The sequence below is a fragment of the Coturnix japonica genome, chromosome 7 (assembly GCF_001577835.2).
Source record: "Coturnix japonica isolate 7356 chromosome 7, Coturnix japonica 2.1, whole genome shotgun sequence".
Taxonomy (NCBI): Eukaryota; Metazoa; Chordata; class Aves; order Galliformes; family Phasianidae; genus Coturnix; species Coturnix japonica.
This window is the reverse complement of record NC_029522.1, coordinates 9,449,854-9,472,531: the sequence shown is the minus strand read 5'-3', so window position 1 is coordinate 9,472,531 and position 22,678 is coordinate 9,449,854. Positions and strand designations below refer to the sequence as shown.

At 44.2% G+C, this 22,678-nt stretch overlaps 1 protein-coding gene across 3 annotated transcripts in view; it reads left to right on the top strand.

The window, feature by feature from the left end:
* SATB2 (SATB homeobox 2) overlaps positions 1-22,678 on the top strand; it is a 126,438-nt gene that overhangs the window by 5,076 nt on the left and 98,684 nt on the right. The window contains exons 1-3 of one of the 3 annotated variants that reach the window (XM_015868185.2): positions 827-952; positions 1,874-2,092; positions 20,931-21,107. In XM_015868185.2, the coding sequence (XP_015723671.1) occupies positions 1,924-2,092; positions 20,931-21,107 (346 nt within the window). In that variant the 5' untranslated portion in view covers positions 827-952; positions 1,874-1,923. Of the gene's footprint in view, positions 1-826; positions 953-1,533; positions 1,687-1,873; positions 2,093-20,930; positions 21,108-22,678 lie in introns of those variants that run through there. The other 2 variants (XM_015868184.2, XM_015868181.2) reach the window with 2 other exon arrangements.

Sequence of the window (22,678 nt, the reverse complement as noted above, 5' to 3'; positions counted from 1 at the left end):
AAGGCACGGCTCTTAAGGCGGCTCGGTGAAGAGAGCGGCGTGGCGGGCGGCACTCGTAAAGCAGAAAGCGGAGATGCGGACGGGAGGGGGAGAAAAGCCGGGGGCACCGGAGCAGTCCGCCGCTTTTTCCCCCCGGCCGTGCGCCCGAATCCGCCGGCGGCGATTTCCCCGCTCCACCTTAACGTGGGGCTCGTTCCGCCGGTGGCGGGCGGAGGGAGCTCGGGGCGCGGGGCTCCGGCGGCCCCGGGCCGGGCAGGGGGCGCTGCGAGCCCTCGGGGCGCTCCTGCGGGCACGGCCTCGCCGGGCAGCGCCGCACCTTGCACCGGGCCCGCACCGCGCCCCGCCGGAGCCCCGCCCGCTCATCCCCGCGCGTTTTGCGCTGCCCGCGGTTCCGCTGATCAATAATTCAGCGGCGGCAGCAGCCGCTCCCGGCCGCCTCTCACCTCCTCCCGGCCCCGCCATCAATTATTCAGAGCTCGCTCGGTAGCCGCCTGCAGCTGGGCGCCGCCGGGGCCCCTACGTTGGCAGAGCCACCCGTTCCCAGCCCCCGGCTCCTGTCAGAGGGGCGGTGGAGGCTGCGTGGGACCGGGCGTGCGCCGGGGCTGGATGCCGGTGGCAGTTCCGTTCCTGCCCGGTCGGTCCCCGCTCCTCAACTCCGGCTTATCCTCTTCTCTCTCTCTCTCTCTTTTTTTTTTTTTTTTTTTTTCCCCTTTTTTCCCCCCTTTCTCCCCCTTTCTTCTCCTTCTTCTCCCGACTCCTCCTCCACCCCTGCCCCTCGGCCCTCCCCCCGCCCCGCTGCCCCGTCCCCGCGCCCTCCTGCCCCGCTCGCCTCCCGGTTCCCCATCCCGCTGCTCTGTCCCTTCCCCGCTCCCTCCTTCCCCCCGTCCGGCTCTGCTCCGTTTTCTGTCCCCGCTCGCGCCGCTCCATGCCCAGGCGCTCCGGTCCCCGCCAGGTGGGTCTCTGCCTCCCACCGGCGGCCGCGCCGCCGCCCGGGCCCGAGCGAGCCCCGCGGCGCGGTTTTTGCGGGGGGGCGGGCAGGGGGAGGGCTGTGGGGGCGAGGCGGGGTGGCGGTGTTTGGGATGCACAGCCCTGGGACGGCCGCGCCGCGCACACACACGGGCAGGCACACGCACACGCGCGCACACGCACCGAATCCGAACGCGAGGACGGCCCCGAGCGGGACTCGCTTCGTCTCGATGATTCAACGCCGCCGATAATCGCTCCTCCGCTCTCCGCGGCGAGTCCCTCCCGCCGCCGCCGTCGCCGGCAGAGGAGGGAGAGCTTAAAAGCGACGCCGCGGGGTCGCCTCTTTCCGCGCCGCTCGGGAGCGGCTCTGCGGGGCGCCGCGCGTCTCCCGTCCTCGGCACGCGCCGCTCCCAACGCGGTCGCGGTTCCGCCTCTCTCGATCCTCCGCTCCGCACCGCGGCGGCGGCCCCGCGCCTCCCCGCCCCGCGCCCCCGCCCGCCCGCTCCGCTCCGTGCCGTCCGCCGCCCGGGACCCGCCGGGAGGGGGCTCCGGCCCCGCAGCCCGGGGCGAGGGCGAGGAGGGGGCTAGGGGTGGGGGGAGAGGGAGAAGGGAAGGAAACGGCGCGCGAGGAGGAACCGAGAAAACTTTCCACCCTGGATTCTCTACTTTTGATCCATGGACAGAGCCCAACTCAGCCAACTTACAGCCAGGCTCTAAGCAGTAAGTACGGCGGCGGCTCCCGGCGGTCCGCGGCGGGCGGCGCGGGGGGAGGCTGCTTCTTCCCTCCCCTGCTCCGCGGCACCTGCCCGCGGGGGCTGCCCCGAGTCCGCCCGGCCCCGTCCCGCCGGGAGCCGCGGGGTCCCGCGATCGGGCGGCGGCTGAAGCCCCCTCGTTTCTTTTGCCCTAGGTCCGTGCTCCTTCTACTGCGACCTGCCAGCGGGAGCCGCGTCCCCGAGCATGGAGCGGAGGAGCGAGAGCCCCTGCCTGCGGGACAGCCCCGACAGAGGCAGCGGCAGCCCCGATGTCAAGGGCCCCCCCCCCGGGAAGGTGGCCAGGCTGGAGCAGAACGGCAGCCCCATGGGCACCCGCGGGAGGCCCAACGGCGCCGTCGCCAAGCCCGTGGGAGGTATAACTGTGCTGTGGGCTGCGGGAGCGCGGGCGGGTCCTGCGGGAAAGCGTCGGCCCGGCCGCGCAGCGCCTGGCTCGGCTCCGAGCACCGGGAAGCGGCGGCCCGGCCCGAGCGGGGAGGGCGGCTCGGGGTACGGCGCTGCGCGGCGGGCAAGCGGCTCTCGCGGCTGGGATGCGCTCGGCGGGATGTAAAGGGGACGGGAACGCACGTGCGAGGGTCGGCTCTGACAGCTGAACTCTTCGGTGTTACTTCTGCAGAGATCCCGCAGTTGTCTGCGGTGCCGTAACTTTCGTACTTTGCTATTTCGCTGCCAGTCGATTTCGCGTTCGGAGAGTGCTCCACGTAACACACGTGGTTGCTTTGCTTTCTTTTCTTCCAAGCCGCCCGGTTCTCTAAAATGCTCTGTTTTCCCGGCCGACCTCTGATGCCGCTGTATTTAATGCGGCGTAGCCTCGTGTTTGGAAAATCGCATCTAAAAGTCCCGAAATTAGCAGTGTGCTACGAGCAGGGCGGGCCACACGTAACGTTACCTTTCTTCTAAAGCTTCTCTCCGTATTTGTATTTAAAACAGCGCGGAGAGGGAATACGCAAACGCGGTTGTTTATACACAAAGAGTTTGTGTAAATGACATTGCGAGAGATACTTCGGGCTGGCCGTCACATGACTCCCTGCTACGTGAGATTTATTTAGCGATTTTCCATTAGATGCTGATTTAGACCTCTTTGGCTCAATAGGCGATCTAATTGCTGAGCTTTGCTAAGGGGCTGCAGATCTTATTTTCTTTTATTTTAGAAAAGTAGGACTCATTTCTGTACCTAATGAAGGGTAAGAGACCTCTCCGGTTTTCTCTGTTTCTTGGATCGCTGTGTGTCTGCTTTTAAACTTCTTAACTGTTTTCTTCTAACCTAGAGGAGAAGAAAGCTTTGCAATGAGAGACCTGTAGCATTAATCCACTTACAAACTGATGGAAAAGTAATTATTGAATAATTATAAAAATCAACGAGTTAATCATATACGAAGTGCTGGAGTAGTAATGCGTGGAGTTTTGGATGCCTTTGGGAGACCGAGGCGTTATTGCTGCTCATTTTTATGGGGAATTTTAGAGCTGAGTCTTTTTGCTGGTGGGCCTTGCTGAAGTACACTTTCAAAGAACGTTTTTAAATGTTTTGGAATCTGCATTCTGCTTTCTAATTGCTGCCGCGGTCGCTAAGAAATTCCTAGGGCTTTACCATGATATTGGTGGCTCAGATTGAATCTGGCCTGTTGGGCCAGGGAAGCTTTCTCACACGACAAAGGCTCATTTCTGAAAGCGAACTTTTAAGAGCTTGCATTTTCATTCATTATTCTTTGGCTCGTTTCTGACGCTGGGTTAGAGTGGAGTATACAAGTGTGGGGCAGGTAATGCATGAGAAAGTGTTTGTCCTCGCTGGTGTTTTTTAAACAGTCGGAATCTCTTCAGTTCTAAGCGATTCATAATAAAGTTTATTCATTACTCCGTATCGATATTGAAAGCAAGAAGAAAATTATTCCTGTCTGAATACTTACCTAGGTTCTATAATACTCAATACTAAATTAGTTAAGGCAGGTTTCTTTAATAAGATAATGGTGCTGTTTAAAATTGATTTCATTTTCTTCCTCTCCTGGAAATGCTCTCAGGATAAATCGACAGCTGATTTCCAGATATTTTTCCTCTGCTCTTTTTCAAGTCTGATCTCTAAGAACCTGTGTGACCGAGCGATCTCTTTCTGGATGCAGATCACACTGTTTCACTATGTCTGGAAGTCTGCATCTTTGCAGTAAATGCTGCAGCATTCTTAATTCTCTTTTCTGTCCAATTGTGAAGCGCAGCTGTAAGCATTAGCAGGAGGAATTGTAATCTACCGACAAATTAGTATAAAACTTCTCTTCAAACAAATATTGATAAAGGCCCTTTTAGTGCCGTTCCTGGTTTTGATAAAAAGGGATCTACTGAAGGATGTGGTGAAATGACATCCAGGGTTTTGATTGTCAATCTTTCAGTTTGTTCTTACGTTTCAACCTCAAAGTAAGTGCTAAAATCAATTGAACGTGAACTTCAGGAAAAAAATGTGAAATACTTTATTGAAGCCAGAGACCATTTTAGTTTGCATTTATTTTATTATTATTATTTTTAATTTTATTCTGTAATGTGTATATCAAGATTTTGAAAGCCAAGACAGATACCAATAGTTCTTTCGGGCCTTGGAGAGGTAAATGCTGACGCTCCTTCTTCCCTGTCAAGTGTCCTGTTGGTCTGACACTGTGTGTTTCTGAACAAAATCCCCGAGAACAGAAAAGTCAACTCTAACTAACTGGTGCTCTGATGAGAACGATGACCTTTGGTAACAGTTTTTATAGTCACAGTTACGTTTGCTACCATTTTCTTTTTACAGGGACTCCCTGAAAAATAAAGACAGGTTATATTGCTGTAGGGATTTGTAGCTTTTCTCCTTGGTTTGTGAGTGGGGAAGTGTGTGAATTTCAGCTTTAGTAGAGCAGGCAGAAGAGCAGTTATTCTCATGAAAATATTTGCTTTTATGACTCCTATTTTTTTCTCCTGTTCCTAAACTGAAGGTACTTAATTCTGAGGCCATTACACAGCCGTAATAAACTAGCAAAGGTCAGAAAAAAGATAAATGAGCTCTTAAAGGCTGCAGTTAATGGGGGCTTTAGAAGATCCGGTGCTGTTTACAATATTGTTAGTGTCAGTGCTACGTGTTAGAGTCCAGTTCTTGTTTGCCCTGACTAGCCCGGTGCTCTGTAAAACATTTCAGCAGTTATCCAACTTGTCTGTTCTGTAACTCATATACAAGGAAGCACCGGTGCTCAGATGCACAGGAGAGGCAGATTTATAAAGGTCCCTGGGAAGACAACAAGAAGAAAGGCTAATATTGCTTTAAAAAACATATGAAGCCTGGGAGAGAGTTTGAAGCAAGTAAGAGCACTGTGGTGTTGACAGCTTTATGTCTCTGTTGGGTAACATTCACTTACTAGAATTGGCGTCTCCTTGCAGTTAGTAATTCACTCCATAAGGATTTACGGGAAAAAAAATCATTAATGGCTAAGAAACTTATATTTGTAAGATTGTTGACCACGGTTCATGAACCTGTTTGTGTGTTAGTGGATGTGCATACGCTTTTATGTGTTTGTTAGGAAGAGTCTAGAAAATGAGCATCTGCAGCCTCTGAGCGCAACTTACGGTGCCAGGGTACGGGCAGAGCTGTTATGAAATTTGGTTTGCTGAGGTACCAGCGTAGAACCTACATACTGCCAAGGAATGTGTTCAGGTTTGGGGTGGGAAATGACTGCAAAAAGATTGCCGATTAGATTATTTTGATGCGCTCTGATAGTAATACATTGTGATTCACTTAACTGCTATAATATGTGATTTAATTGACAAAATATTAATGGAGAAGGAATCTCAGAGATGGCTCAGACTAAATGATGCGGGACATTGATCTGCAGTGTGATTCCCGTGCTTATGTGGAGTCGGGTGCATGGGTAGTATGGATGGTGACTCTGTGATGTAAGCCCTGGAGGCTTTGCTGTGTCAGAGCCATGTCTGCCCAGGTACGGGGAGAGATTTGTTCTGAGCTCTCTCTGGGGCAACAAAAGTACTGACTGAGGATGGTTAAAGAGTTATTGGTCAGAATCCGTTCTATTTCTGCAAAATATGTCATAGGATCTTCGCTGTCTTGTGTATCTCTTACAAGCATTTCATGCACTTCAACAGAGAGCGAAACTCACATGCAGCTGGAAGAGTAGAGCTTGCTCAGCTCTGCTATTCTGCTCTAAGCAGTCAGGTGGCATTAAGCACTCGATGGGATCCTGAAAGGAGCAAGAAAGCATGTTTTGGTTGCCCTTACTAACTGAGCAATAGGGTCAGTGAAGTTTCACATGATCTTCCTACCTAGATGAGGGGTATCTCCTTGCTTCCAAAAGGAAGCACGTAGCTATTTGGAAGAATTGAGCATTTTGAAATACAGAAGCACGAGGGCTGCGGATCCTTGTTAGTTCCAGAACCAACAGTGCGTGACTGTATTTTCTGTTGCAGAATAGTTGGAAAATGTTGCCTTTTGTTTCAGTATGATTCACTAGGAATTACGAGGAAATGTAAATGCGTTTCTAATACGTAACAAGGAAGAGACTTTTAGTTTAACGTGAAGCTTAAGAAAAGCAAGGCAGTGATTTCTTTTCCATGACTGACGCCTAAAAATGGATTTCTGATCTTTTCCCCGATTTCCCCCTCCTTTTCCAATCAGCTTATGTCACTTAAATAGAATAAACAGAGCAGTCGCTCCTGGAGGGTCATGTAGTGTATCAGCTGTATTTCTGCTGAGGTAGAAAAATAGCCTCTCTTTATGTGTTTTCGGTAGTCGGCCTGTTATTAAAATAAAGACACGGTCGGTTAGAGTATACGTGCAATTGAACATACACATTAAACAGAATATAGGGTATCCACCCATTCGGTGACCTAGGCATAATTTGATGTTTAGGGTAATTTTGGAACTCTAAGTTGCATCTGCAGAAAGCCACTGGCAATTTTGAATTCGAGATTTAAGATTAGCTGTAGCAAGATTGTATTTTTTCCCACAACAGTTCCTAAGTATTTAGCGTCATCTCCCCGCTTCCTCCCCACCCCACACACAGCCACATCAGTTAACTTGATGCGTTGTCCTCATCATGAGCCAAAGGAAAGAAAAAGCAACCATCTCAACCATCTTTGAAGAAATCGCCATTAATTCTTTTTCCCCTCCCTGTGTAAGTCACGTCCTGCCTTTCCTTTCTGTTGCTGGGACAGTCAGAGTAGATTCATTGTCAATTATTTATAGGGCTCCTGTTTGAAAACTCTTGCCGGAGTGATTCTGTCAGTGACTGCCCAGGGTTCTCTTGCTGCCTGAGGAAGATGGCAAAATTGTACTGAAATCCACCAAGATGCCAGTGAGGAAACATCCTTCTGAGAAATGTAGCTGCAATGTCTTTCTGTCTCAGAATTTATATTAAGTATTTGAACATCAAAGGAAGAAAAACAGTTTTAAACTTTTGTTGTTACAAATAAATGCTTAAAGATTAAGTTTAGAGATTTCTTTCCTAAATGCTTAAGTTTTAGGAGCCTTTATATTCTATTTATGTATATATATATTTCACTGCACTGAATATTTTGTCTAGATTAAAAACGGGAAAAGCCCAGCATAGTACAGTTGTAATCAAATTGTCGTTTCGACAGTCTACAGTTGCCCTTGTAGTTGTAGTTGAGGTTTTCAGATGGTATCAGGTGATACCTTCAAATGCCTTAAAAGTATTTGAGTTTAATGCTCTTCATGGGGATGCTAGCCTCAATAATTCCACGGTTACTTTCATTACTGCTGTTTTCCTGAGAGGAAAGAGTGAGGAAAGAGGCCACAATGGAGATGTGGAGCTGAAGTGAGCTGCATGGAGCAGTCAGATTTCTTGTCACTCGCAGGGGCACAGAAGGTGGCGATACGGTGGCAACCACGGTGGCGGGAGCTGAGGACAGCTTTAGTGCAGGCATGTATTTATATTCACCAAGCAGATGTGTGACCTGTTTAGGAAAACACTTTTTGGTGTGTGTGATTGAGCAGTCCCCAGCCCGCTTTTAAATCCTATTTTTAAACTTCTTAAAATAGCTGAAAATCTGTAAAACTAAGGAAGATTTTTTTTTTCCCCCTGAATTCTAAATTGCAAAGCACAGATAAGTTAGGCCTTTAATTACCGTCCTTCATTGTAATCTAGTTAAATTAGTAACTACTGCTGTGTCTTAGGATTAAAGGGCCAGTTGTCCAAGGTATGAAGCATTTACCAGCTCCCTTTGAACTGACAGATCAGGATTTGTTCACGATAACCCGTGTCTGCTGCTGGCCCTGGTGACTGCCAGCACAGCGTGGTCTTCCTGGAAGCATGAGGGGTTTGGGGCCAGCCCAGCACGACTAACGAAGGATCGGGGCCCTCCTCCTGTACCAAGCGTGCTGGGTCACGGACGTTGATCCTCATGGTGATGTGTGTCATTAGCAGAGGTTTAGGGAGCAGTCAGAGCCAACAAAAGGCACCTGAGCAGCTGATGGCTTTTGAGAAATATTTCCTAGCCTCTAGCCACGCTAAACAAAAATTGCCCCCACCCAGCTTAGTACTTGTTGCAGAACACTCGTCAGCGACATACCTGCTCTAGTGTTACATGCAAATCAGTTAAAACAGTATGGAGCGCATAAAGCGCGCTTTGCCGTTTAATTTGGGAAGAACCATTACCCATCTCAATGAGGCTGTTGTGGCCATTCACAGCAAACTGACGCCTTTAATGTGCGCTGTGTTCTCTGCCAGCCCATGGTGCCGATGCTGTTGGAGTTGTAGCATTAAGATTTTTTTTTGTTCTGAATTCCACGTTCAGAAGCAGAATCGTGCACTGCAGCTGTTATGTGTACATTGCCTCCCATCTTCATTCGCTTTGATCCAAGTATTGGTATGGAAAAAGATACTATTCTGTATTTCCAAATTGATTGCTTTTATTTTCCTTTTTTTTTTTTTTTTTTAATGTGAACTAATATTTAAGTTATTTTTGTTGTTGTTTGTCCATTTTAAATAGCTGTTGTTTTTTTTTCTTTCTAAATCCCTGTATGAGCTCTGCTGATAGCACCTGAAGGTTTAAAAATATACCAGAATTTCAGCATTCCGCTGTTAGCGATTATTTGTATTCAAGGCTGCTGACAATGTGAAACCCTTACAAACAGTATTTGAAAGTTGTGTGTTTTTTAAATGTAATTCTTACTCTGAGTCCTAAAGATGTGAACACTGATGTTGCTGATATCTGAGGACTTATTTAAAACATTCTATGAGTCTTTTCTGCTTGGAATAAGACTACAGAAATAATTTACAGGGTGGCTTAAGATACCAAGCAAGATCCCTGCATTGTCAGTATCGTAATCCTATTGGCAGGGCAGAGGCTGCATGTCTGAGCTGAAGATACGTTTTCAAGTGTCTGTCAAACACTAAATGAGGAGACGGTAGGGAAAAGATAAGATTGTTGTAATTTGTAGTAGATTTATGAAGAGGACTCAAGGAACTTGAGAAAAGAGTCAGGTAGCTCCAGATAAGAGTTTAAGGATGTGACTTGTTTTCTGCCTGATAGTTTAAACCCTGTCCGTAATTTTGCTTTACCTGATGTCCTTATATCAGTTGGACATGCAATATTAAGTAGATGGGCATGCAATATTAAGCAATCTGACAGTGTGTTGTTAGTAGCAATGCCAGCAAGGTAAAAAGGCTCAGAAAAAGTTTAATAAAAATAACCCGTCAGACTGCTTTATATGAAACTGAGGTATCTCATGAAATAACCATGCACCCACTGCATGTTTGTAGGTTGGACAAAACATAACCCACTGAAATATGCTCCCTTATTTATTTCCAAAGGCACACGAGGAGATGAAAGACGCTGTTGATAGTCTGCCTCTCAAAAGTGCAGAATTTGGCCACAAATGTCCAATGAGAGACCTTTTCTTCTATCCAAACCGCGATTTGTATCAATGCATACAGATGCAGATTGCCTTATTTATCTCTCTTCTAAGATATCCTGTTTTTATTGTATTTTGTTGAGGTGCCGCAGGGTTAGTCTGCCTTTACTTATGTTTCTCTGGCACTGCACTCACTAGAAGCTGCTGACTTTGTCTACACTTGGACTGAGACTTCAGATAAGTGAGGTAACTTAAATATAACTATACCATCCTGGTAATCTAAACTCAGAGGGAGAGTTTTGTCATAAATTTTGCTGACAGTCATATACTGGAAATGAAGCTCGTCATTTTCAGAACTATAACTGAGCTATTTTTCCAAAGTAATATAAATTCATATTTTGAGCATATTTTGGTTTATATGCATTTCCATTATTTATATATTAAAATTAGATGTGCACAATTTCCAATCTTATTATTTTGAGTGGTTATTAAGAAATGTAGTTATAAATTATGAGTTCTACAATACTTCGGTGTAAAAGGTGATTTTCATAATGTCTTTTCCCAACTTACAAATAACTTTTTTGCCATAATACAAACATGCTAGCAGAGCAACATGATAGATGTCTCTTTAAGTATCGTTGTAAAAGAAAATGACTTGTATTCTGAGGCTGTGGATAGTTTATGTTGTTTTGGACCCATTTCCCAAGCAGTGATCGAAAACAGATTACAATAACAATTATACAGTCAGAAGATGCAATATCCATTTCTGCTTTAATTGAGTGAAAGAATAATAAAAACATCATTAAGAAAAATGAGGTGGACCTGTCATATACTCTACCAATTTTTAGACTTGGAGAAAATGCAGAGTAACAGAAGTATGGGCTTTTTTCTCTCTCTCTCTCTTTTTTAAGTTGAGTTTGTAGCTCAAGCTCTGGATGGTAGACTTTGTGACAGCTGCTGCGAGTGAGGATGCAGTAAGTGGGCTTGTCGCTTGACTGCTCTTGTTGAGCATTATCTGAGAGCCAGGGTTTGGCTTAACAAAGGTAATGCTTCTCTCATTGGTTTGAACCTTACTAATTATATTAATACTGTCATGGTATTGCACTGCCTTGCCGAATTGGTGGGCTCAGAGAATGCTATGAAGAGGAGGAAAGTAGTAAAAAAGACTTCTCCTTCAGAATAGAGTGCTATGCTACTTTGTGGGGAAAAAAGGAATCTGCTGTAATTATTTTTTCCATGGGTGATTTTTTTTTTTTTTTCCCTCCACCTAGCCTAATTGTGAACCTGGTCTCTTAAACCATTACTGAGACAGGTTCTTGGGTGACCCCAACGTCTCAGGCTGCTGCCCTGCACATGTTGAGGCAGCACGTGCAGCTGTGCTGCCCTTGGGATAGAACCCAGTTGTAATTGAAGGCTCAAGGCTGGGGGATCCTGGCACACAGTTTTCTCCGAAGCCGAATGCTAGAGCTGTGAGCCCAGTGTCCATTCAGCTGTACTATGCATGGAAGGAGATCCTCAATGCAGCAACCTTGTCTGTAGTCATACACCACGCAGCTTTGTAAATCAGCATTTGGAGTGGCATCCGGAAGTGATCTGGGAGCCAGCTCAGCCTTTGGAGAGCAGATGTAATCTGCTCCCTTTGGCTGACACCTCTGAGCAAGCACGTGCATTTGTAACAGCAGGAGTATCTGGTTCTCTGGTGTAGCTTAGCATGTATTGTTGTTGGAACTTAGCCTGCTGAGCCCCAAAAGTTTGGGTTGCTGGCTCTTAGCCAGTGAACCCAAGCATGGTAGGTTGGCCTCACTGGGTCCTTTGCACTTTCTCCCCAAAATATAACTTACTGGCTGAACAGATCAAGTGTACTGTGTAGTTGAGACGGGGGATATGTCTGTTGACTCTTGTAAATATTCCTGAAAGGAGGATCTTTCAAAGGAAGAGTTGTCAAATGTATGTATCTTATTTGTGAAAACCTGGGTTGTTTCCCACACAGCCTGTTATCTTCACTTGAAAAAGAAGGAATCTGGGGATGCCACTCAAAGTTCTCTCTCCACAGGGCTGTGAGATGTGGACAATGAAGTTGTAATTTAAGACTGAGCCCAGATCCCATTCTTGCTCCACAGGATGGTAAACCATAGGTGCACGCTCAGTGAAGACATGCAGCATGTTGAGTGGGGGAAGGGGAGGCTACATGCTTCCCAGAGCAGGCTTCTAGAACGTGGCTTCTATGTCTTCTTTAGTTATGGGTTCTCTCCTCCATTCACTCTCCTGAAAATCTGACAGTAACTTCTGAGGTTCCCTCGTACCAAACAACTACCATCTGGTAATGATGTTGCTGTAGCATTAGTTGAACTCCTTGCTGAAAGCATAGCAGGATGAAGGGCTCTGTCAGTAACCACTGGGTTTGGTGGCAGTTACTCTTAGACAGTGTGTAATGTTGTTTATCCTACCTTCTGCTTCTGATTTTTGTCCGTAAATGGTTCTGCTGTATGTAGTTTAAAAATGAGCTTTTCTAATGCTACCAGTGTCTAAAAGACATAAGAGAAAGACGCGATGATTACGGATCTACTGAGCTTGTCTTACAGCAGGAACAGCCTGTAAAAGGACTTGAGGAGGGAGATGTAGCTGCAGTCTCAGTAAGCTATTCATCTGGTAACATGAAGGAGGATGATAGTATTTCCTCTTGTCAGGGATTGTTCACAGAGGAATGGACGTGAAGGGGAAAAGATCTTGCTGGCAAGTCCCAATGGAGATCCCACAGCAGGCCCGAGCATTCTGCACAGCTCTTCTCCAGAAATAAAACCTCAAACCAGCTCCAAAAGCTTTTCTGTTACATTCCAGGGGACTTATCCTGGTACCAGGAGACTAGTTAATAGAACCTTCATTAAAATGCTTTTGCTCAAAGATGTTTTTCTTTTTGCTTTAAAAATTATATAATACGGTGGCATCTGCTAGCACCACCAGTTAAGGGCTTATTAGTGGTTTCAGTTTTCAGGGTTTTAAAATGTTGGTCATTAAAATTAATTCTGGGTGGAACTCAGCTTAGAAAGTCTTATCCCCCTCGCCTTTTTTTTTTTTTTGTTTTGTTTTTAAAGTTGAGGGAAAAAAACAAGAAAAAGCAGCCCCCCAAACTAAGCAACAAGAACCAAACCAACAAACCCTTCTGAACCCTAAACTTGTTTTTAAGTCACATAAACCAAAACCTAAAACTTATAGAAAATTAATGGCTTAAGAGGACTAGAAAAAAGAAAAAAGAAAAAAAGGCCAGCTTAATTTGAAAGGGTTTCCTTCACTGGTTTTGAATGAAATCAGTATATTTTCCATTAGTTCATATTATAAATTACTGCTGCAGGGTATTTTTTCTTCTTGTTTTAAGTGGGAGACGCGTAGAAGCAACTGAGCTGTTTTATTTAGGAAAAATGTAGCAGTAGCGTCTTTGCCTTTCAGTGTGAATTGGAAGGACTGTGCATGGTTCTTGGTGAGCACACAGGCCTGGTGTTGGCATAAGCTCTTTTGTTTGTGTTTGGGGCTGCCTGGCAGGGAACTTTGAGCTGGAGCAACGGGACCGTTGGCTGTGCCTTCTTCTGTCTTGAGCTCCTGTAAAACAGCATTTTGACGTCCGCATTCTCCTTTACTGCTCATTTTGGTGGCCGAGTGGAGAACTGGATGTGCTTTGTTCTCCTGTTTAATTGCTTCTGCCTCCTGACTGCTCTGCTGCAGTCTTAGCCTTGCCTGGCTTAACCATTCTGCATCAGAGAGATGCGCTCAATGCTCAAGCATCTACTCTCCACTTAGACCCAGGCAGGGTGGCAGGTCTGAGCTGACACTGAGTTACTGTAACTATTTCAGCAGAGGTAGGGAGCTGCCAGGAGCAGCTGTGCCGCTGTCGCTAGCAAAAGGCCTCATATCCCTTGACTACCGATTCTGTCCCAGGCACACAGCTGGAAAGGCTGTACCACAGGTAAATATTCCATGTCCCCCTTTATTTCTCATTTCTCCTTAGTTTAAAACCATGCTCTCAATGCTGCACTTTTTTTTAAAAAATAAGAAATCTGAGTATTATCAAATCAACTTACGAGTTTCATAATATGTTTCTGTGGTGGGATAGTGGCCTGGAATATTTTGTGTCAAACAGTAAAGCTGTTATTTCAGCTCAGGGAAGGATTCTTTGGCGAGTTTAGCTGTCAGAAGCACAGAAGCAGGGGACATCTGCAGAAATGTTAGTGACTTCTTTATAAAATTTCCGGAGAGCCGGGGTAGTTGTGATGGTTGGTGACTGAAGCCACAGAAAGGACTGGAAGCTGAAGAAGGATGTAAATAATATCTTGTGGTTTGCATTCACCATTGGCTAAAATATAATATGTAGAAATGCATTTCCTGCCTACAGATTTATTGAATATTTAAAGCCAGAAAAAATAACAGAGGAGGAGAAAGATATTGTCCTTAGTTTATTTCCTCTGGCCCTCCTCAGACGAAAACTTCTACAATGTAATATTATTTAACATGATTTTTTATTTGTTTGTTTCTTTGACAAACATTGTATTAAAATCATCTGTGGGCTGAGTTCTTCTTTACTAAATTGCATCCTGGAACAAATTATTTGCAACAGGCTTATAAACCCTCAAAGAGTAGGAGTTTAACAGCATCACATTACTGCTTGTGTACAGAATCAGATATCCCGTGTTTTGTCTAGAACACATTGGAGAGCAGAGGATTAGCAAGAAGCAGGATTCTTCTCTCTGAACAGAACTTCTTATTATAATGAGATGCTTGGCACTTCTTTTTTTTGTTGTTGTTGTTTAGGACTGCACATCTGTGAAGGTGCTGGTGTTGCCTCTGCTATTTGACATACAGATTTCCCACAGGCCTCCTGTCATTGTGCACACTGAGCTTTCTTCGTGTCTTTCCAAGTGCTTAGTGACAAACAACTGCAAAGTAACTCCTCTAGTCCCCAGTAAAAAGGATTTATGGTGGAAGAATTCCCAGCCTCATAATGAGACTGTTGTAAGTTGGTGCTCTATATGTAGGAGGCTGAAATACTGTCCATTTACCCAAACTATGCATTTATTGCGAGATTGGTGCAAACTGCATGTATTTTGTCCAAGTTAATTATATTTAACATTTATGAAGTGGCTTGAAAGTGAGCTTTAATGGATGTGAGTGACTCTTGTTGGTATGTGTGAGCTCCATCTCATCTTCCTCTTTGCTGGACTGCACGGATGCAGACTGTACCTGGGGTCTGCTTCAAGCCTGATCCTTCCTGAGTGGGAACGGTCGTATGTGTATGTGGGAATGGCACAGACGTGCCTGTTCAGCCTGTCACCGTGCATCCTGTATCTGCAGGCCTTATTTGGACTCTGCAGGATTTTCTGGGTTAGATCTCACATTACCACCAGCTAGAGCTGTGCTGTGATTTCAGTGTTGAGATCAGAACAGAACTGTTTTTTCAAATACTTTCTGGTTTCCTTTCTCTTGAGGGGAGAAAAAAATAAGGGAATGCAGTTGATCTTATTATAACTTTTTCTTCCCTCGTTGTATGTTTGTTCATCTAGGTGAGCCCATGATTTCTGCAGTACGCACTAAACTCTCATCTCTGTAAGCTACAAACCCTGATCCCTCTATTGAAAAAGTGGCACCCTGAAGCTTCACTTTATTTATTTATTTTTTCTTTGTGATGCTGTTCAGTTTTTCAGAATCTAAGTAATAATAATAGAAATATTCATGTTGTACTCGGACGTGGGGTGGACGTCCTTCATGCAGAAACAAAGGTATTTCTGAATAACTAAGGCTGTCCAACTCATCTGCTTTTTGCCTTTTCAGTTAGAGGGGCAGGATGTTGGGAGAACTGGCGAGCCTTTCCTGTGTCATGTGGGTACTGATTTCTCTCCTTAAAGCGGCTTTCTCAGTTTAGGTTCATTTTTCAAATTTGTTTAGAAGAAAGGGAAAGAGAGCTGAGTTCCAAGTCAGTGTATTTAAGGTCAGTTCTATACCAGTGCAAATGGATATAAATAAATGCACTGTTTTCCTGCCACTGACATTTGTTGAATGAACTGTTCTCGCCTGAAGAAAAAGCAGGACCAGGTTAGATTTGAGAACTTCTGTGGTTTGATTGCTTCCTGTGGCTACTGTCAGTTGTGTAAGCATGTTTGATTGTTACATGTGTGGAATCTTCACCCAAATAATTTCCTCAAGAAGACCCATGCTTTAGTAGCAGAGCCACAGTCTGTTGCAGGGAATGGCCTTCATATGTGGAAGCCCAGGTGAGATTGCTGGTATTTTAGTGTTTTGGAGGCATTCAGGATTGAGTCTCGTAGATCAAGTGCAAACTGAAAATGCATTGGGTCAGGAGTGTGGAACAACCTGCTTTTAGCATGTGCATGAGATTTTTAGTCATCTTAGCATCCTTCAGAGTTTTTTTACTTCTTTATTTTTCACACTGGACTTGGCGGTACATGTGTAAATGAACACTTGTGGATGCTGCTTGCTTTTTCCTAGGCTTGATTTCTCTTCCCCCTCCCCCCTCCCATTGGAATGTTTAGCTTAGAGAATGACCATGATTAGCTTAGAGAATGACCCGTGGTACAGTCACTGCAAGGGAAGTGTTTTCTGCATACAGTAATGAAGAGTTTTCGGTAGTTAATGAATTTTTGAATAAATGTCCTGATTTCCCAACCATATAAACTTGCTTTGTTTTGGAGAGAGATTGCTCGGTGTGTGTGTCTCTGTTTAAAAAAAACAACAATCAAAAACCCCGAGCATAACGGCAACAACACAAACTTTATTTTCCACTTTCTTCATTTGATAAAAATCTCTCCACTGTAGAATGATTTCCTTTGGGTTTGACACCACCATTTGATCTCAGTTTTTAATAATTTTGGTGGGTTTCACTCCCAGAAGAAAACATGCTTGTGCTATGAAGTATTCCCACTAGAAATCTGGGAAGTCTTAAATCCTCATGTTACTCAGGGCTAAGAACTGGCTTCTTTATTAATTCTCTGCTAGACAACCCCTGTACAGTAAATCTTTCCATAACACCATGCTGTTGAAATTAATCAAGCTGATGTTTGGAAATTGTTCAAATTAGATTAAATTAAATAACACCTAGATGGTGCTCACAACTTGTGCTGATGGAAACAGATTTTAATCTAAAAAGACACAAATTTTATTGGTGCCTCTTCTTATTGGTTGTTCTTCATATTACGCTTATTAGGATGAGCAAGCACAGCTTCCAATTTAATGGGCAGTAGAAGTGGGTGGCTGTAATGTTTTAACCTCCACTACAGCTTTTCTGTCGCCTTTTCTCTTCTGGTTTAGGTGTTGTGGTCATGTGGAAGTTGGTGATGTGTACAAGTTTGACTGCTGGTAGTGTCACATTTATTTCTCACTCTGAAGCACTGGATGAAGTATATTATTTGAAAATGAACAAAAAAACCCCAAAAATTCAATGCAGAATTTCTTGAAGATCTTCCCTGTCCTGTCCTTTAGTTGGCTATTAGAAATTAACAGTTTTGTGCTTGCAAATCTTGCAGCCAAAAGTGTTCTCCAGGGAGCTGCTTGATTTCAATCTGATAATATTTTTAACTGGCTTCAAGCTTTTGTTTAGTGAATATTTTGTGTGGTGGAGTGTCCAGAGTTTTCAGTTCTTAGACAGTGTACCTGCTTCCGTTTTCTTCATTTATGGAATGAATTACTCCATGGGAAAATAAAACTACAGAGTGAAACTAGCAAGAAGGAGAAAATGTGCATTTGAGCACAAGTCTCTCTGCATATTTAATTGCTTCTTGATTTCTCTGCTGCTTAGATGAGTCTCAACTAAAAGAAATGCAACCAAATTCACGCAGTCTTCTCTGTACAACACAAGTTCTCTATGAAAGCAACTGCAGGGCTTAACTCCCACTTCTGATATGTTTTAAAAGTATTTGGTAGACAGAGGTACCGATCACCACCAGCCATCTGTTCTTCTGGAAACACTTTGTGTTCCCTTCCATGGAATACGGGGAATTCTTGTGCATAGGTATTCTTTTAAAAGGTTTTATGTTGTCTTATTTTATGTTCCTCTAACACTTAATGCTGTCTATATGGGATTCAAATCACTGACAGAAGCGCTGAAGAGCTGTTTCTAAGCCAGCCTAATGAAATAATATCAAGTAGAAAAAGTCTTGGATAATTTGTAATCGTTACTGATGTTCTGTGTGCAATTCAGCATTGTGCTCCTCCTTTGAGAAAACAAATGTTTTCTTTTTAGCCCTCAGATTACCCCTTGATTTTTCCATGTGTGAAAATGAGTGCCGTATGCTATCCACCATGAGTTATACCGCATCATTCATTAAAGCATCTCTCTAAAGCTGGGAGAGCAAACGTACAAGAGTTTTGCTCAAAAGGGATCTCAGCCTTTTTTGTGTGTACGTGTGAAGAGGGAGGATGACTAGTTCTGGCTGCTCAAGCACTAGAGAAAAGAGCTGAGGGCTTTCAGGATTTATGAGTTAGGCTTTTCTTACTGCATGCAAGGCTTCATTCTGGATGCTTGGTCTCCTGCTCTCTTGAGTATCACTGTAAATTGTTCAACTGGAATGATGATGAGGATGGACTGGCTTGCATCCCTCTTCTGTAAGGGTCCTGTAGTGAGGTGGAGGTTCCATTTATTGTAAGACATCGTGCATACTGGTGTGTAAAGACTGTTGGTTTTCCTTCAGATTTTCATGTACCAGAGGTATGTTAATTTAGATTCAGATAATATCAGGGAACAGAGAAGTTCATAGTAATAAATCCATTTGAGATGTTATAGCTTAACTCTTTCCAGTGCAAAATAGAGAGCAGAGCAGATAAGATTTCTTTGGAGTGAGGTTTGCTTTGAAAGAAGTTGGATTTCTCTTGTTTTCTAGGAAAGGAAAATTGATTTTAGGACTCCATCCACAGCAGAGGCATAGCAACTTGTTAGCAGTGGCAGATGTGGTAACCTGCCCTTTGTTCTCTCTTTTTAAAGTACTAATGGCAGCTTATTGTCAGTTTTGCTGGGTCATTGAGCTTAGAGCTATTTTTACAAAAGCTGTATCTGTAGCAGTGCTCATACAATCCTGGATGGCCCAAATGGGCCATTTAGAAATTAATTATGGGCAAGCTTCCTGCAAGTCTATTGAGCCATCCATACAGTGGTGTTGTGACAAGAGCATTTCTACCATCTGAGGTCCTGTTTGCGCTAAGACTGTAAGTTTTGGGCATACATTCGATGTGCTGAAAAGGTGGAAAGACAGTTCAGCGACGAGGAAAGCAGGCTGCAGGAGGATGGAAGATGCTGTGGCATTCCTCTCATCAGTTTGCATTCACCCACTTACGCTGTCTTGCCAAGATGTGATTTACACAACCAATATTGCAGTCTTAGCATTTGGCCAATTATCTCTTTTTTTTTTGTTGTTGTTGAGACATTAATAGCCCCATCAGAAATGCTCTGACAGGCCTTATGTTCGGTGGGAGGGCATGTTTGTTGCTTACAGGGGTTAAATTTCATTTTAACTAGTTAAATGATTTATGGACAAACAATTTGGCTTTTAACCTTGGAAAGGAATAACAATTTTGTCATTGACTGCAGTGAGAACAGAATCAGCCCCGCTCTTTTCAGAAAAGCACACAGGGAGATTTTTCACTGTATGTTCCTGAGTGTGTTAAAATCTGTTTACTTGAACTTGCAAAATGCATTAGTTTATCTCAGCATCGGTGCTAGAGAGGGAGCAGCATTGACATGATGCTGTAACCTACTTACCCATTAATAAAGATGTGATTTAAAGCAGAATGCTAAAACCTATGAACTGCGTGTCTGGGCTTGTAGCTACTGCTGGTCTGCAGTTAGAATGTCCAACTGGGAGCTAATCCCTGCCAGCTACGGCAGTAAATGATAAATATGTATCTAAAATACATTTTAAGTAAATCTCATCTCTGCAAATTCAGGCCAGGAGGATCCAAGTCCCTTAGCAGGTGTTACTGCTGTGACTCTATCTATTTCAGGGCAGAGTGATTCCTTCTGAAGGGGTATTTGACGACTGGTTTGCAGATACTAGAACTGCTGATAGATGATCTTAATTAATCGGCTTTGTATAGAAGGAGAACCAAAATGTGGCTTTCTCCTCTCTTTCCCTTATGAAGACTGGGGTCCAGGAATGCAGTGATCTGTATCTATCCTTTTATGAATATTTTCATAATAATTATTTCCATATTCTCTACAAGAAATTGTCATATTTGTTTCTGAAAAACAGGATTAAAAAGTAAACTAGTAGACTTTGAGGCAAACCCTACATAGCACATTTTGGGAATAGCTTTAAGCTTAGATTAGTCTTTCCCTTAGTATTTCATAGCTTATTTAAGGGCTAATGAATTATACTTATCCAATTAATAAAATTATGTTGCTGGAGGTAATGATTGTTTTCTTCTGCCACGCACTGTATGGCCTATAGCAAATGATGGAAATAGATGTTCCAGCTCAGTAAGTTTTCTGTGTTTTCCTTTCATGCTTTTCCCTCCATGCAGACATGCAGAACTAAGAGGCTGTGTTCCACAGATCAGTTTGTTTCTGGCCTGTCTGTACTATGGGATCCCTTTAAGTTCATGCCCCACAGTTTGTTACCAGAGATGACTTGATCTTGTTACCACAAAAGTAAATTTACAATAAAAGAGAATGGAATTAAATCCAGAACACTCACTGAGGTTTTTACTTCTGTGATTCACCCTCATCCTTGATCCTAATTCTGAGAGCTGTTCTCACTCTGTTCATACAATAAGAGGGAGAATACTGTTGGCTTCTCCCGGGCTGCTGGTCCATTAGCTGCCACCAAAGTAATCATTTTCAGCAAAGTCTATGCAAGTGTTTACTTTGCAGAACGAGTAGGATGGCCACGGTCTGGAAATGTGTGAATTAACCTAGTCAGTCCAAGAAGTGCATATGGGACTAGCCACAAACAGTATCTCCATGACATTCACTGTGTGGAGAGAATCAGGACAGTGGTGTTTATATGTCAGGTTTTTAGAGAAGCCCTGACCTGCAAGAATAGGACATTCAAGGAACTGTGTGAAATTTATTCAGCATTAAAAAAAATCTTAGTAGAAAAATCTCATTTGTCCTCAAGCTGACTGTTATTTTGTTCCTAAATTGTATTCTCTGGGGCCTTTAGTGTGGTTTGTAAATGAGTCAAGTGACAAGACTTCAGTATTTCCCTTGGAAAGAAAACAACAGCTATCCCCTGGGGAAGAAAGGCCGATAACCACTCACGATGAGCCTTCTAGGAGGTGTTTTAAATTAAAGCTTTTATCAGAGATGTGTGACGCGTTTCTTGTTCGTCTCTCACAGACTTCTTTTTTTTTTCATCTAGGTTTGATGATTCCAGTCTTTTGTGTGGTGGAGCAGTCGGATGCCTCTCTTGAATATGATAATCGAGAAGAGCATGCTGAGTTCGTTCTGGTTCGCAAAGATGTGCTCTTTAGCCAGCTGGTGGAGACAGCGCTCCTGGCTCTGGGGTATTCCCACAGCTCTGCGGCTCAGGCACAAGGTATTCACTAAAGTTCTTTTTCCTCTTCTCTGTGCTGACAAAATAGTGCACCTGAGGCTGCTCAGTGCAAGGAGAAAGCAAGAAGATCGGTGGCAAATCTTTTAAGTGTTTTAATCGGATGTATTGATTACTTAAACTAGGTGTAGAACGACACCTGCCTTGTTAGCCTGCCTAGAAAGCATTAGCTGGATCTTGCTGAAATACAGTGATAATGATCAGTCGGTGTATTCAGGATACATTTGTTCTGTGTCTCAAGGCAGGTTGCTGCTTTGAGGAAATCAGCGCAGAAGAGCAGGGTAGAGCATCTAAGTGTAGCGCTAGATATGCTGGTAATTCTCTTTCTATCAGAGCCATTTTGAACAGCGTGTTATAATGTTTCACTTCTGAAGCAGTGTATTGAATATAATAGGGTTATATATGCGTGCTCTCTCAAGGGCCAATAGCAATACTGTGAAATGTGCAAACTGATTTTTGTTTCTGCTTGTCTGCGACACTGCTGCAGAGTGCTTTGTAAATCTCTGCCATTCCTGCTATTTGAAAGTGATTCTCCGGAAGGAGCAAAATCTTAACATTAATACAGCTTTCCTCTCTATCCCCAAAATATCAGCACGAAACCTAAAACTGTATTAATAGGGGAGACAGGCAGGAGGTGGGGGAGCGGGTGAAATCTTTCCAAAATGAACTTCACATTTCATGTAACTTCTTTGCTGAGGAGATTATTTCATTGTTTTCTCTTTTGGATGAGAAGCCTGTGATTTTGTTTCATCCTCATGTCGTCAATTGGACTCCTGCAGTTTAGGGTAGTATAACAGTAGCTTTGCCTGGGGATTTGGATTTTATCTGTTGGTTTTGGTCACTTTGCATAGCTAGGAATTTGAATGTGCAAACAGAGGGAGCAGTGGTAGTGCTGAATGCAGGAGTTCCAGGCAGTGGTTAGTAACGCAGCACTCTGCACAAACTTCTCTCCAAGCAGGGTGATAATGATTCATTTCCTCTGTCAGCCTCTCTGCTCTGTGAGAGAGGCTCAGGATCTGCTTACGGGCAGAGCTTATGCACAGCTCTAATGTGTTTATTTATTTACACAATACAGCAATAATAGAGTATATATAAGAAGATAGTTGTTTTGTTTTTTAACATAAAACATTTCATGTCGTTTTAGGGATGCTTCCCCCCCCCCCCCAGTAAATGTAAAAGGTCAGTGTATCCCACTGTTTCCATCCTGGTGAGCCAGCTTCCTGTTTGACAGCACTATCCATCTCAGTTAACACAGTTGCTCAACATGTTGTGAGCTCACATGTGGAACACACTGCATTCAGTGGCCAAGATTTCAGTCTTGGCACTTATGAAGGGGAATGGGCTTTGCAGGAAACCTGCTCTGAGTAGGCATGCCACTCGGTGCAGTGATCCACACTGACAGAGCATCTCACTTGGGGAACCTTGCATTTGCAGCATCTCTCTGCTGTGAGAATACCAAGGAGTAGAGACAGATTGAATCACAAAGGAAATTAGTCACTGTGCAGGGAGGAAACGGCCACTGCGTTTTTAAACTACAGACTTCGACAGGGAGCAGG